The sequence below is a fragment of the Eschrichtius robustus genome, chromosome 6, assembly GCF_028021215.1.
Source record: "Eschrichtius robustus isolate mEscRob2 chromosome 6, mEscRob2.pri, whole genome shotgun sequence".
NCBI lineage: Eukaryota > Metazoa > Chordata > Mammalia > Artiodactyla > Eschrichtiidae > Eschrichtius > Eschrichtius robustus.
The window spans coordinates 79500759-79516800 of NC_090829.1; the positions used below are offsets into that span (position 1 = coordinate 79500759).

General features: G+C 35.2%; 1 protein-coding gene across 3 annotated transcripts in view; it reads left to right on the forward strand.

The window, feature by feature from the left end:
• Nucleotides 1–16042, forward strand: part of POLQ (DNA polymerase theta) — a 114136-nt gene that overhangs the window by 73019 nt on the left and 25075 nt on the right. For 2 of the 3 annotated variants that reach the window (XM_068546652.1, XM_068546653.1), the window contains 6 exons: nucleotides 1395–1635; nucleotides 7286–7479; nucleotides 10995–11132; nucleotides 12373–12547; nucleotides 14987–15113; nucleotides 15694–15815. In XM_068546652.1, coding sequence (XP_068402753.1) covers nucleotides 1395–1635; nucleotides 7286–7479; nucleotides 10995–11132; nucleotides 12373–12547; nucleotides 14987–15113; nucleotides 15694–15815 — 997 coding nt within the window. Of the gene's footprint in view, nucleotides 1–1394; nucleotides 1636–7285; nucleotides 7480–10994; nucleotides 11133–12372; nucleotides 12548–14986; nucleotides 15114–15693; nucleotides 15816–16042 lie in introns of those variants that run through there. The other variant, XM_068546654.1, reaches the window with a different exon arrangement.

Genomic DNA, 16042 nt, shown 5'->3' on the forward strand with positions numbered 1-16042 from the left:
GTGCTTCTGGTCAACCAGCTATAAATAAATCAGATTCCCACAACCCCCTCCTTGAGTTTTATTAATTTACTAGAGCGGCTAACAGAACTCAGGAAACCAGTTTACTCACTAGATTACTGGCTTATTACAAAGGATATTAAAAGATACAAGTCAACAGCCAGATGAAGAGATACATAGGGTGAAGTTTGTAAGAAGAGGCGTGGAGCTTCTGTTCTTTCTAGGCTTGCCACTCTCCCTGCATCTTCATGTGGTTACCAACCCAGAAGCTCTCTGAACCCTGTCCTTTTGGGTTTTTATGGAGGCTTCATTACATAGGCATAATTGATCAAACCATTGGCCATTGGTGATCAATTATCCTCTGGCCCCTTCCCCTTCCCAGGAGTTTAAGGGGGTGGAACTGAAAGTTCCAGCCCTCCTATCACAGGGTTGATTACTGGTGGCCACCAGCCGCCATTCCTAGGTGACCTAGGGGCACTCCAAGTCACTGCATTAGCATAATTAAAGACACCTTTATCTCTGTTGGGAAGACCCAATTTATATTTCTTATTATAATTTACAAGATCGCCCCTCCCCGCCCCATAAAACTACATTCTAAACCTATAAAAGAAGTAACCGAGTCATTTAGTAATTATTGAAATTATGAACAAGGCTTAGATTTCCTTGTTCTAAATCCAATTTCGCTCTGCTAGAATCAAGTATTAGAAAATACAGGTCTTCTAGTCTCATAGGGAAGCTAACAATAGCAGTCAAATCACTAGTTGGATGGTCATGGTGACAGGTCCTCATCCTTGAGAGAAATTCTGTAGGCATTCTAAAACACTGGATATGAACTTGTAATGGTGAAATATTTATGTCTCACTTCTTCCAGTATTGAATAAGCCACTCAACTGTACAATTAAATATGCTTAAAATAGTATGTTTTATATTATGTGACTTTTACCGCAATAAAAATTTTTTTTTTAATTAAAGAAACCTAAAACTGTATAGGCCCATCTTTATTATAGTAGTAGGAAAGCCAAAATTAGCCTTAGTGGAGAAGAATCCAGCTGCATTTTCAGAAACATGACTTTTGTTAGCTGAAAGGCACTTGGTTTTCAAGCCTACTTCTGAAGTAGGTCAGCAGGAGCATTGCAGTAGTGGAAAAGTATAAATTTTCCTTCTTTGAAGGCCACCGCTCTTATTGGTAAAAAATGAGTTATTTTTTATACCAATTATCCTTTCCTTATCCTGGTACAATTATCCTTTCCTTCTCCTCTCCTGGGAAGACCACTGAATAAGTATTCAGTGAAAACGAGTGAGATTAGAAATGAGCTTTCTTTTTTCCCCTTTTAATTTAAGGGTACAGAAATATCTTTGAAAAATCAAGAAAATATTCTGATTGTTATCCCATTCAGGTGGCATGCTGGTTACTAGATCCAGATTCCAAGGAGCCGACTCTTCATGGCATAGTTTCCCGTTTTCTTCCTCATGAGCTTCCACTCCTGGAAGAGATAGAGACTGGCCAAGGAACTCAAAGCCTAGGGCTGAATGTCACCACTGAGCATTCTGGGCGATACAGAGCATCTGTAGAGTCCATTCTCATCTTCAGCTCTATGAGTCAACTTAATTCTTTGTTGAAGAAGGAAAACCTTCAAGGTAAAAACACAGTTCCTGGCATTTTTACGATGTTATAAGACTGGGGATAGTTATGTATTTAGCCACTCTATCACAGGTGGATAAATTATACTTTTTATGCAGACCCTTTCTTTTGATTGTCTAGTGCAGGAATCAACAAATTTTTTCCTGTAAAAGGCCAGATGATTTTTGGTTTTGCAACCTAGACGGTCTCAGTTACAAATATTTAACTCTGTCATCACAGCACGAAAGCAGCTATAGACAATATGAAAATGAGTGTTCCAGTAAATCTTTATTTACAAAAACAGGCATCTGGCCCTAGTTTGGCCGTAGTTTGCTGACCTTTGGCTCTACTGTAATGAGGTGAATTAGTGGCATCTTATTCATTTATTCCTAATTTTATATTTGAATGTTATCAAATGGTTTTTATTCACACTTAGAATATATCTTTTATGGATTTAAAAAAATCAACTGTTTTCTTTTTAGAACTATTAACAGTTATTTTTTTCAGCCAAGGGTGTTTATGTGAATCTTTTTTTTCCATTGTGACAAATAGCGTGGATTCATTGTGCAGGCTGCTGGCTCAGATTGAGTACCTTGACTTCGGAGAGCATAATATATGCTTATGGTGAAAATGACGAAGTGGAACAAAGTTGGCTTCATTGTGAGGAGATATAAACCATGGATTTAGTGGCTGATTAATAAATACTAGAAACAGCAGACTGATGAATTCACAGAGACCAGGGCTTGGATCTGTATTATTTGTGAGAGACCTTGGGCAAGCTATGTTAACTCTCTAAGTCTGGTTCTTATTTTGTAAGTATTAAATGAGACAGAGAACTTAGTGCAGTGTTTGCCACAGAGCAGGCGCTCATTATTGTATTCCTTGATGATTATTATTACTGCTAGCGCAAACCCTCTGTGCTGGTAATAAAGTTCTCCCCAACATCACTGGGGTAGAATAATACAGAAGACCAGACTGACTTATTTGCTCACAGGAGACTTGCTTAAGTGATGTTAATTAGTAGCTCTTCAACAGGCATTGTAGTATTTCAGACAGCTTCTCTAAGCCAATCTAGGCAGGCCAAGGAGTGGGGGTATGCAGCACACATACCTCAGGCTACTTTACAATAATGCTGAATGAACATAGCTCATTCCCTCTTAGTCTGACTAGTCTGCCCCTAGGATAGGCATCCTGGGTAGTCTGTATAGTTTCTAGACACTGACATTTGATGATGGTGATATGAATTAGTCTGTAACTTTTTAGATATTTGTTGCCCATTATCAGATTTGTAAGTTTTCAGTCTGATTGGGAGGGGATGGTTCCACTATTTAAAGACAGTTTTTCACCTATAAAAAAAAGAAGACTGACTTTCCTTTCCAGAAACGTACAAGAAACCCTCTAGATTTGTAATTTTTAACTTCCACAATTTCTTTCTATGTGCCTTGAAAGCTTCTTTTTTTCCTGCAGATTTTCAAAAGTGGGTGACCAGGAGGTGTTAAATGCATTCTTGTACAGTGTTAAATATTTCTTATTCACAGAATCCATAGAATTGAAGTACATTGAGATAAGGGAGGTTTTTGGAGAGAATGTGGACATCTATCAAATTTTATTTGAAAATAATTATTTCAGGATGTGCTTGTTAATTTTAATGGGCCTCCAGAATCTTCATCTTTTTCTTTTCTCATCCTCTTGCCTGTTGGAAAGGTGTGTTCTAGCTGACTTTCTCCCCATAGAGAGCTGATTTTTGTTTGGGTGTGAATTAATACTAATGTGTCTTTGCTTAATTTGACCCAGGACAAAGTATCCTGTCTTCTTCACATTGATCAGTTAGGTCCTTTCTAGTTTGAACATAGATGAGATGATTTTCTAGGTATGGAGTGAGTTGGTTTCTCTCTTTTTCAAAGGACCTCAGCTGCACAGATTTATATTAGTCATAATCTTTCTTTCATGAACACTATTATCATTAGTCCATGTATGGTCCTCTTATTATTCACCATTATTTTAATAATATAATGATAACTGTTAACTCACATTCATAACTTAGACATTTGTCTACCTTTGTGCTCCTCCTTCCTTGTACATCCCAAGTTTTATTATCATTCCCTTATTTTCTTATTTAAATTTTATTTTTAATTAAAAAGTTTAGCATATATATGTCTAAGTCCAAACAATATATTATTTGGTTTTGCTTGTTTTTGAACTTTATAAAGCATCTGTCACACTATATCTTGTTTTACTTGCTCTGCATCATGTTAGTAAGAGTCCTGCATATTATTGCAAGTATGTGTAGTTTATTGATTTTCACTGCTCTGTAATATATCACTGTGTGTGTGTGTGTGTGTGTGTGTGTGTGTGTGTGCCAAAATGTATTTATCCATTTTCCTCTTGGTGAATGCTCAGGTTGTTTCTAGTTTTGTTTTATTTTGGTTTTTTGTTCTGCTATAACAGGTATTTCTGTGTAAATATTCTTATAAATTTACATGTCTCCTGCTACACTGGGCAAGAATTTCTTTTGCATGTAAAATTGCTCTGTCTTGGAAATGGGAATATTCAACTGTACAAGATTATGTTAAATTGTTTTCCAGAATGGTTGTATAAAGTTTGTTCTTTAAACAGCAATGTGAAAGAAATCTTGCTGATTACGTTGTCTCTACTTTGCCAAGTCATTGGTTGTAAAATGACTGTAATTTTTCTGTCTTGTGCTTTGTTTTTGGTAAGAGAGTTACTCTAGTTTCATGGAATGAGTTGATGAATATAGCCTCTTTTTGTTCTGGAGGAGCTTATGTATCGTAGGAATGATGTGTTCTTTAAAAGTTTGGGAGAATTTGCCTGTAAACTCTCTTTATGGAAATATTTTTAACTACTACTTTGACTTCTTTAATAACTGTAAGATTATTCAGTTATATCTTTTGATTATGTTTTGGTAAGCTATATATATTTTTAAGAATTTATCTAAAGGTATTGCTGATTTTTTTTTTATATCTCTCTGGTTTATCTGTTATGTCCTCTTTTTCTTTCATAATATTATTGTTTAATCTCACTAGAAGTTTATCCAATTTTTCAGTCTTTGTAAAGAACCAGCTTTTGCCTTTGATCTTTCCTGTTGTTTTTGTTTTCTATTTCATTGATTTCTGTGAACATTTATGTAATCTCTTTTCTTCTAGTTCCCCTGACTTTATTTGCAGTCCTTTTTGTAAATTCTTAAGTTTAACACTAAACTCATTACTTTTAAAATCATGTTTTTCTTTTCTAATTTAAGTACTTAAGGCTATAAATTTTCCTCAAAGTTCTACTTTCATTATATCTTACAAGTTTTGACATATATTGTTTTCATTGTTTTATCCTAAATATTTAAAATTTTCTGGTATGCCTCTTAGACTCATAAATTATAAGAAGATTGTTTTTAATTCTCAAATAGTTGGAAACTTTTATTTTATATTTTTATTATTACCTTCAATCTTTATTGTGTTATAGCTAGAGAACATGTTTGTATAATACCCATTCTTTGAAGTCTTTTGAGAATTGTTTTGTAACCTAAAACTTGAACTATTGTGTAAACGTTCTGTGCGCATATAAAATAATATGTATTCTAATTCTGGATGCAGAATTTTATAAATGTCTGTTAATTCAATGTTGTTGTTTAAATCTTCTATATCTAATTTTCCCTGTAGTTCAGGTAATTTTAATTTTATATGTTTTGAGACTATTTTATTAGGTGCATACAGGTTTAAAACTGGTGTATTTTCCTGGTGCATTAAACCTATCATTATGTTGTGACTAGCTTTTCCACTAATATGATTTTTACTCTTAATCTATTTTTTGGAATGAATATGGCAGCATCAACTTTCTTTTGATTAATACTTGCCTCATATATCTTTTTTCTATCCCTTTAAACCTTCTAGAGCCTTACTTTTTAGATGTCTTATAAACCAAAGTACAGCTTATTTCTTTTTCAAACTACCAGTTTTTTTTTTTTTACAAATTTAGCAATTTATTATGATTATTGATGTGTTTCTATTCATTGTGATTATTGACATATTTACACTTTCCTGCTGTTTTGTTTCTATTCATCTTGTTTGATTTTGTATATAGTTTATTCGTAGCTGTGCTCTGTTCTAATGATTCCATACCTGCAACTCTTAGGGGTCTAAATCTGTCATTTGTTGTTTCTGCTGAGTCCCATTCATACTTCTTTGCTATCTTATATTTTTTATACTCTTTGTGAAATCATACAAGATTTGATCAGTAGAGCCCTGCAGGGCTTATGTGGGGGAAGCCTTCCTCTAGAAAGGCTTTGCTCTGGCTTCTGCTTGTTACTAAACTAAACTGCATCCAAGGCCTACATTAGCTTTTCTTGAGAGTTTTGGTTCAGAACAGAAGTCTGAGAATCAGCTTCTCCTCCAGTTGCTACTCCAAAAATCTATTATTCCCTCAACCTTTTTGCAGTAGGACTCCATTCCCATTGCAACCCTGTTTCTTCCTACTGTCTATGAATCCATGCTGGCTTCCTACCACTCTTGACTCTTCTTTTTCTGACCCTAGTTCCTTATTTCTCTGGTCCCACATCCCATGAATTTCTGCTCTGATTCCAAGTCTCCAAAGCCAGGCTCTGACTGCCCAGTATGTTCTGACTATTAGAGGCCAGTAGCTCTCACGTGTTTGCTTTTGGGGGTGGTTACGGGTGTCCTTTGGGATTTCGCCTGCTGCTTGAGACCAAGAGTGCCTTAAGGAATGTGTGTATGTGGAGCTGGGGAGGGCAGGCCAGGGTTACACAGAGTCCTAGTGACCCATAGTACTGGAGCAGAAATCTTTGTTATGGATTTTTTCTTAATAATTTTAGGATAGCATTTCCCACAGAGTGTTCTATGGACACTTACTTTTCACGATGTTAATAAATATTATACAGATAAAGGGTTTTATGGTCAAATGATTTCAGACTTTTGGTTAAAACGAAATTAAATAGTTGTCTTTGTTCATTTCTACTCAGAGCCTTTAATATATTAACAGGCATCATGAACATCTAAGAGTAATTTATAAATGCTGAAACTCATAGTATACAGTGTCTCTCAATCCCAGCCTTTTATAGAATATTTTTGAGACTAATATTCTAAAGAACATACTGGGAAAACTGATTTAGAGTGACTATTCTGTTGAGAAATGTCAGCAGATAGAAAAATACTCTGATTCTTACTTCAGGAATCTTATTCTTTACTCTTAGAGCATTGGAAAATATAAAACCTTCATGTTTATCTTTGTGCACACCTGCATACCATGGGACCAGGAATTCTGGAAATTATTTTGGTGAATTAACCTTTTGCAGTCAGCTTAGCAAATAAGATTGCCTACCTTGTTCTTGCTAAGAGTAGAAGCAGAAACATCATCTTGGGAGAAATGCAGTCTCTTATAATTCAGACTGTTCATAAGATTGCCTGTTTTACTCTGCATAGACACAGATAGTAATCCAATACTCAAGTGGAAAAGTGGAAAGTACTTTAATACCTTTCACTGACAGTTTGAGAATGCTGCTCAGGAGACTGGATCTCTTGAAGGATAGCTTAGTAGCATCTCTGATTCTCCCAGAAAAATTCTATGTATGTTTAGGTAATCATGTTGATCTAGTCACTTAGCTGGTGAATTAATGTTTTTTGCTTTCTTTTTTCCTTCCAGATGTCTTCTGTAAAGTGGAAATGCCTTCCCAGTACTGCTTGGCCTTGCTAGAACTAAATGGAATCGGCTTTAGTACCGCAGAATGTGAAAGTCAGAAACACATAATGCAAGCCAAACTGGATGCAATTGAAACTCAGGCCTATCAACTAGCTGGCCATAGTTTTTCTTTCACCAGTTCAGATGACATCGCTGAGGTTGTATAATGGGAATAAAAAATTTAGAAAAGTCATTTTTAGAGCAAAAAATGTGTGTGTGTGTTTTGTAAATGTGTTTACCTAAATACCAAAGATCAGTAAAATAAGACAATCAGTTAACCAGAATACTTTGGAGATAGAGTATTCTACCATCTCCTTTGTAAGTTTATACCTATACTTATGAATAGGAAGGTAGTAAAGAAGTATCCTAGAATGTGTATTCCATAAGGAGATTTGTCTGGAACAGAAGGGGCACCCAGTAAATATTTTTTGTGTGAATGAGATCCATAGTGGTAGTTGTATAACAGCGTAGGTGTTTCTCCATGAAGTTAGTCATTTCATGAACTCTCACTCCTTCTTCACTGCAAAATTAGATATTTTTCTTAGATGTTAGTGAAAAAGGGATTTTGGGGACGCTCTGCTTTTTTAAACCTACTAATATTTTTATCATCTTAGATAAATTTTGACATAGTTTACTTTTTTTCTTTTTTTCCCCCCAAAGGTTGGTGTTCTCTTCCCTCCCCACACTCCATAAAGGGTGGTTGGGTTGTTTTAGAAGAGTTACTGATACAGGGTGGGTGCTTACTCTTGATAGCTTTGAAGTTCTATTGTTATCTAGATGTGATTCAGTATTATAGCATATTGGTAAGTATTATAGACTTTAAAGCCAGACTTCTTGGGTTTGAATGCTACCTGCTCTATTTATTAACTAACTCCATGACCTTGGATCACTTCATTAACTCTATATCTCAGTTTCTTCATCAGTAAAATACCTCATGTTAGAAATACCTCATAGAGTTGTGAGGAATAATCAATAAATGTAAAACACTTAGAACAGTGCCTATCTCACAGTAAGTGTTGTAAAGTGTTGTATAAATATTATATAAAGGGCTTACAAAAGCCCCCCCCCCACTTTAAGCCACAGTTATGTGTTTTTAAAAAATAAGGAACTTTGTTTCTCCTAATCACATGGTGCATTTGTATTGAATTCAGTGGTGTTTTTTGGGGTGTTTTAAAATACTTTCTTTTGATTTCTTTAGTCCAGAAGTCCCCAAGCCAGAACCTAGCTGGCTGCACCTAAAATTACATGGGGAACTTGTCAAAAATATAGAATCTCTGGATTCAGCACAAGTAGGCTTGGGGCAAAGGCAAGAACCAGTACTCTTGTGATTCAGATGGGTGCAAAGGCATGTGGGCCTTAGGCCTAGACCAAACTCTGGCCTAGAATAAAAGTCCTTTGATATTATTGGCTTGTTCTTATGTCTTCATGTTAAAATGGAAGTTATATTAAAGGTAATCTAACATTTTCATACATTGATTATTTTATCCTTGGTGATTTTAAGTTGAGTCTTTCAAATAGGCAAGATGTTACTAATCATATAGAGCTGTAGTGTTCAATAAAGGAGTCACTAGCCACTTATCACTGTTTCAGTTTAAATTAATTGAAATTAAATAAAATATATCATTTAAGTTCCTTAGTCATGCTAACCACATTTCAAGTGTTCAATAGCCACATGTGGCTAGTGGCCACTATATTGGACAATACAAATATAGAACAGTTTTATTATTGCAGAAAGTTCTTGGATGGCACTGGTCTTGAGAAGGTATCAGCAAAATATGACTTGCAGGCCAGATCTGGCCTGCCACCTGTTTTTGTAAATAAAGTTTTATTGGAACACAGCTATAGCTGTTCATGTACTTATTGCCTGTGGCTGTTTTCATTCTATAATGGCACAGTTGAAAAGGTGTGACAGACAGTAAAACCTACAAAGCTAAAAATATTTACTGTCTGGCCCTTTGTAGAAAAAGTTTCTGACTCCTGGTCTAGAGGGAAGCATGGGTTAGTAGAAAGAAAAAGGACTTTAGAGTTAGAAGACTCTGGGTTCTAATTCTTAATTCTACTACATTTTGGGCATGCAACTTTGAGCAAGTTTCTCCAACTGTCTAAACTTTGCAGATTTGTCATAGAGTTGTTATAAGGATTGCTTGTTAAAGCACCTAGCCTGATGGCTGGCACATAGTCAGTGCTCAATAAATATTAGTGTCTCTTGCTCCCATCCAGTTCAACTCCCTCAGTCACAGATGTGTTAATTAAGACCTGAAGAGAGAATTTATGTGTGAAGTTTTTATAATTAATTCTGAAGGATTCACCAAAAATGGAAGCTTAAGATAAAGAACTTTTAAATACATAACTCGAGATCTTTAAATTGTCTTAATTATGATAGGTCTTCCTTCCTGGGGTTGTTGATTTATTGTTACTGTAATAATGTTTCATTTTTCCTATTCAGTTATTTTTTTCTCTCTGCTGCCATTCATTTATATACTCTTTGATATCTATATTAGAGTTGCCTGATTAAATACAAGCACTTGGTTAAATTTGAATTTCAGATGAACAGTGGACAATATTTTAGTATAAGTATGCTCCATGTCATTCAAATTTGACTGGGCATCATGTAATTTTATTTGCTAAATATAACAACCCCAATCCTTATGTGTGCATATGTTCATATCTATATAACACAGTCTTTGGGCAAGTTAGTTATTAACATCCATAGTAAGCCTCAGTAATTTTCATGCCTAGGACCCCAGTTATTCCCACTACTTAAAACTAAAACCAGATTTTTGTTTCTGTCATCACCACTGTTCTAGGGAAACAGGTATATCTTTACTTCCACCCCTGGCCCAACTTGTAGAAAAAATTCTCATGCAAAGGGTTTCAATTTTTAGAATTATTACTCAGAAAATAATCCAAGGTTCATTAAATCTTACTGAAAGTATATAAATGAATGAGTAGAAAGAGTACATAGTGTTCTGAATTGCCTAAATTGGAACCCCTCTAACATGAACTAGTGAGTTTAAGGTATACACGGGATCTTCCCTCTGACCCACAGCCTGGATCCCTGTTCCGTGTAAGCCTAGTTTCTTCAGTGGGTGCTTACTGGCCACTCTCTAACTTTCATTATTGCTGCATTGGATCAACCACCTTCTCCTGGCTTTTTGGTCGGGGCCTCTCAGGGTCTAGCCTTGTGGTAGTGGAATTAGATGGCTTTTTGGGCCCCTTCCTACTTTAGTGTTCTCTGAGTTTTGTGATCACACAATAGCCACGAAGGCTCCCATGTTTATCCTCTATGGGGCTTAAATGATCAAGCAGCCACATTGGTTACCACATCAAGGGGTATTTAGGTGAGCTTATAATCAGAGCAACCTAAAGTCGCAATGCCAATAGTTTGTCAGTCGTTCAGCACAGAATATACATTCTTGTGTTCTTGACTGTTTAAGAGCCTGGTGTTACTATTAATCTAATACTGACTAAATTAGGGTATGGACAGCCTACTTGACATAAGATTTTATTGCCATTATTTATTAAATGTGATAGTTCCAAATTGTCCAAAAAAATTCTTACAGTCCATGTTGAAATGTATAGAATCTTTTCTCGAATAACTTTTTTAAATGTTTTCTGAATGATAATACTTGTGATTTGATTCTTGACTAAAGAAGCATTTAACTTCTTGCAGGTTTTATTTTTGGAATTGAAGTTGCCACCAAATGGAGAGAGAAAACACCAAGGCAGCAAGAAAACTTTGGGTTCTACCAGAAGAGGGAATGACGATGGATGGAAGCTAAGGCTGGGAAAACAGTTCAGCACTAGTAAGGTGCTCTTTGGGGCAGTCACAGGGCAGAATCTGAACTACTTTTAACATTTTGGTGTCTTGAAAGAATGCTGATGAAATCAAGATCCAATGTAGTCCACCATTTGAACTTATCCAGACAAAAACAAATTGGTTTTTGGTTCAGCTGCCCACAAACACTGTGGAAACATTCCAGCATGGAAAATCTGGATCATAATCTGAGTTAGCAGTTGTGTCCTTCCTATCAGTAAAACAATGTAAAGGTTTGTAAATTCAGACCTATATAGACATTAATTATTGACATGCACTACTCTTGGACTTCTAGTATAATATAATTTCTGTCGTTATATGAACATGAACAAAAAGGTATGGAAGAACTTAAAAAATAAAAAGACAGTCAATATAAATAAAATTTTGTTTTTTTCAATTCCAGAGCAAAATAGTAAGTTTTCCATACATTTGTTTTGAGAATCTAATCTGTTAATTTCAAAGTAAAATTGAATCACAACCCATGGAAACTGTATGCATGGGACAAAAGAGAGAAAGGCTTAATTTTACATTTTTACTGAATGAATTATCAATGGAAAATAAGGATAGAAAGTACAGCCACAACAGCCATGGAGAGAGCAGTCCAAGTTGCCATTCTGTAGAATTTTGACCATAATATTATTAATTATGACTTGCCTGCCCTGGGGAAGTTTCCACAGCTTCATTCTGTAACAAAACTTTTTATTTAATCGCATTGGCCTTTTTACCTCACAAGTTTTTGTTCCTTAACGGTTCATTGAATGTCTGTAGCATGGAAAATTCAAAGTTTTAAAAATAAATTTCCTTGATACAAAAACCATGAAAGTATTATGGCAAAAAGAAGAAAAAAAAAAAAAGACTGGGAAACTTACAATCACATGAGCAATGGAGGAGGAAAATATAAAGAAAAGAGATGATGTAAACAATTGGGTGGGGTGTGGGGAAGCAGCTGTTTGACTAAGTTGACATCTCATTGATTTTTTTTTTAATAGTAGATGTAAATTGACATTACTCAACATTAATATGTTTACATTTTATAATCTATAGTTATTATAGATTTATGATTATGGTGATTTCCAAAATACCCAAATAGTAATTTTATAATAGTAAAGTTGAGTTTAGATACAGGAGTTATCAAATTTAATTTTGAGATTATATTGTTTACTTAAAAGAGATTCTAGTTTGCTATGGAATTTGGACAAGAATCTGATCCTACTTTATTATAATTCTTTGGCAGGATGCTTTAAATAAATTAAGGACATTACATCCTTTACCAGGCTTGATATTAGAGTGGAGAAGAATCACTAATGCTATTACCAAAGTGGTCTTTCCCCTGCAGCGGGAAAAACGTCTGAATCCTTTCCTTGGAATGGAAAGAATCTATCCTGTATCACAATCACACACTGCTACAGGTAATGAGAAATCTTAAATATGGATAATATCCTGTTTTGCAAAAAAAAATTCATATGTAATATTTGCTTATGACGACCAAGGAATTCAAGTGTTGATCATTGGGTTCAGTGAAGTTCTATAAACATTTATGAAACGCATACTACATCCAAAGCATAGGTGAATATCAGGTAGATAAAGAGATGAAATTTAGTAAGATACAGTTCCTGCTTTCAAGTACTGTATACAGTAACTCAGATGTCTGATATTGGATGAGAGTATGGCCAAGAATTAAATATTTATTTGAGTCAGTGATCTTATCTAATTTCAGTCCCAGCCCTATTCTGAATCTCTTAAGAGTCTCTCCAAGTTGAATCTAAGTAGGCCTGTGCAGTAATAAGGGAGTGTCTTACTTTACTCAATCAGAAAAGAAAGCTGTAGAGTCCTTTGCATGTCTTATGGCCCTCTTGGGATAAGTATGCATGTAATCTCATGAAGAAAAAAAAGCATTCTTTTTCTAGGTAGTGCACAACTCCACATATTTGTCAAATGCAATGTGCAGTGGAAGAAAGGGCAGCATTAACTCCTTCATAGAGGAGGCATTTTAGTTTGGTGGTATAGAATGTGGACTTTGATATCACATTTTCACAAGGTTTGAATCTTGGTGCTAAGAATCTTTAGACAAGGTACTTAACCATTCAGTGCCCAAGTTTCCTCATGTATAAAACAAGATAATAACAGTCCTACCTCACTGGCTCATCCTGAGGATTAAATAAGTCAATACATGTAAAGTGTTTAGAATAATGCGTGGTACATTATCAGTTGTTGCTGTTATTGAGGATGGGAGCACCGTGAGGAGCTGCTTTTCTCTTTGCTTGCTTAGTCTCTGTTCTAAACAATTCCTCTTTTCCTTCTCCCTATTTAGCTCACCTCTTGGTGCTTCTTGCCTATTTCTTGCCCTGTTTTAAGTTTCATTTTGAAACATATGCTAATGCTGTAAACTTATGTAAAATAAATTCTTGTTGGTGAAAAAACAATCAACCTAGAGTTTTCAAAGCTTTTGCACATTTATTTGTTGCTTATAAAGCAGAAAATCATCAATTCCTTGTTGTTTTCCTGATTGTTTTTCATTATACTATGCCTACATTTAAAGAATATTTTAGAAATACAAGCTTACCTAAGTATAGTAAAGCCCTTTCATTATTAGAATTCATCTTCATGAAGCTATATTCATGTTTTGTAATTTACTTTTGCCATTTTATTAGTCTACCAGTGTTACCTCATTAATTCAAACACTAGACCTGAATATTAAGTATTGATATTATCCTAGAAGAGAAGACAGTGTGCTGAGGCAGAAAGAGACTTGGATTCTTTCCTGTGCTATTTGTTAGCTTTATAAAATTGATTAGGCCATTTAATGCTAATAAGTGTATTAATATCTACCATTAATTGAACACTAATTTTTGCTAAAATTGAAATAACGAGGATATAGTATCAGGAGTTTATTCAGAAAAACAGTATCTGAGATACTTAAGATCTCTGATTCATCTAAAGAAGATGGAATTCCATACAGTAGCTAGTAGAGAGCCTGTTAGAATGAAGAGTATCATAAAACAGAGGATATTTGTGTCACTATATGTGTATTATAAAAACTGCAGTAGCAGTCAGTTACCCAAACTTTTTGAACAACACCTGTGTGTTTTTGAAAAATTCATCCAATAAGTAAATAAAATGTAAAATATTTGGGGGAAAGTAAAGGCCATAAGCATTAAAACAAATAGCTTTCTGTTTCCTAGAAAATGTACTAGCCATCTGATTCTAGTTTCTAGTCATGTCAGTGCTACCTACCATTGATTCTTGTGATAAGTGATGAGGAGGAGGAGGAAAACTGGCCAGGTGATATCTAGAAAGTAACGTTCTAGTCACCATCTCTCACTACTACTCCATCTCCTGCATCCTGTGGCCTAACTCCTCTGGCCCCAGTTGTCCCTGTTCAGCACTCAGTTGCTCTTCTGCTTCAGATCCTCTTCTCTGTATCTTGTTTGTTCCTGGCTTTTAAAGGCTTCGACAGTCATTTCTCCTAAGATCCATTTGATTTGTCTTTTACTCGTTAGTATAACTGCTAGCATTTTATAGTGCTAACTTCTGGTACTCATTTTAGCGTAGAAATACTGTGATTTATCATATTCTTATCATGGGATTGTTTCTGTAGAATGAGGTTAATTATAAAACACTGTATTGTAGCTAATTCATATATTCACTTATATCACAATTGGTCTTGTACTTATTATTGTTAGACACATGAACATAATGAAGTGTATTTCATTTAAATTTAGTTTAACAATAACAGAGCATTCATTTTTAGGATAATTCAGAAATGATATTCGTGTTAAAGTAAATGTCAGATTTCCCCTCTTCCCTTCCCCCCCCCAATTTTATGTCTTCATTCTGCTTGATTTTAGGACGAATAACCTTTATAGAACCAAATATTCAGAATGTACCAAGAGATTTTGAGATCAAAATGCCAACACTAGTAGAGGAAAGCCCACCTTCCCAAGCCCTAGGCAAAGGCCTACTTCCTACCAGCAGGTAGACTCTATTTCTCTTTATTTGGGTTAATATACTTTTGGGAGTATGAATGGCTCAGAAATAGCCTATTGGACAAATAATGAAATCAGTTTAATTTTCTGTTCCAGGCATACACATTTCTATTCTATTTCAAATCCTGAGTCTGTCTATAAAGAAGCTAGTTGATGGCAAAAAGCTGAAAATCTGGGTCACTAATTAAATCAACCAGCACTATATGCTTGTTTAAGTCAAATACTAAAGGGACAAGTTTAGAAGTGTCTGGGACATCCCCCTTCCTGCCCTCTCCATATGCTCACAAAAGGAAGAAAAAGCACAGATCATTTATATTAGATATGGTCAATGAGATTTACTGAATTGAGTGAAGCAGTTTGTTGGAAAGGTTATTACAGAAATACCTTACTTCCTGTTTAATTGAAGGTTTGCTGAACGAGGTCTAGTATATTTGTTAAGCTTTAAAGTGTGTTTCAAATAAGGTTTTTAAATTTCTTAGATGGAAATATTGACTTAATGAAAAACTCAGACCATTTTCATATATATAAGACTACTTCATGTCCAGCTGATGATGTTTTTCGCACAACAGAGGAGGAAAAAAGAAGGGTTGTGGCCTGAACCCCAGGCATCAGGCAAAGATGGAGGAGAGAGCCTCAGACAAAGGAATGCCATTTTCAGTTAGCATGAGACATGCCTTTGTGCCTTTCCCAGGTAAGGTGACCGATGATGTTTTTTGAGCTTCTTTTGCTGTGGGAATGGTTTTCAAAGCACTGATAAAGCCTGAATTATGAATAAGACTCAGAAGAATACAGTAGTTCGTCCATCTTCCTCTCTTTGGTGGAGCCTGTTTTTCCCCTTCATGTTGCCAGGTTTATAACAGTCAGTCATTATTGTCTTCATGATCTGCTCTGTGGGAAACCTCTGTGCTGTTTGCTCAG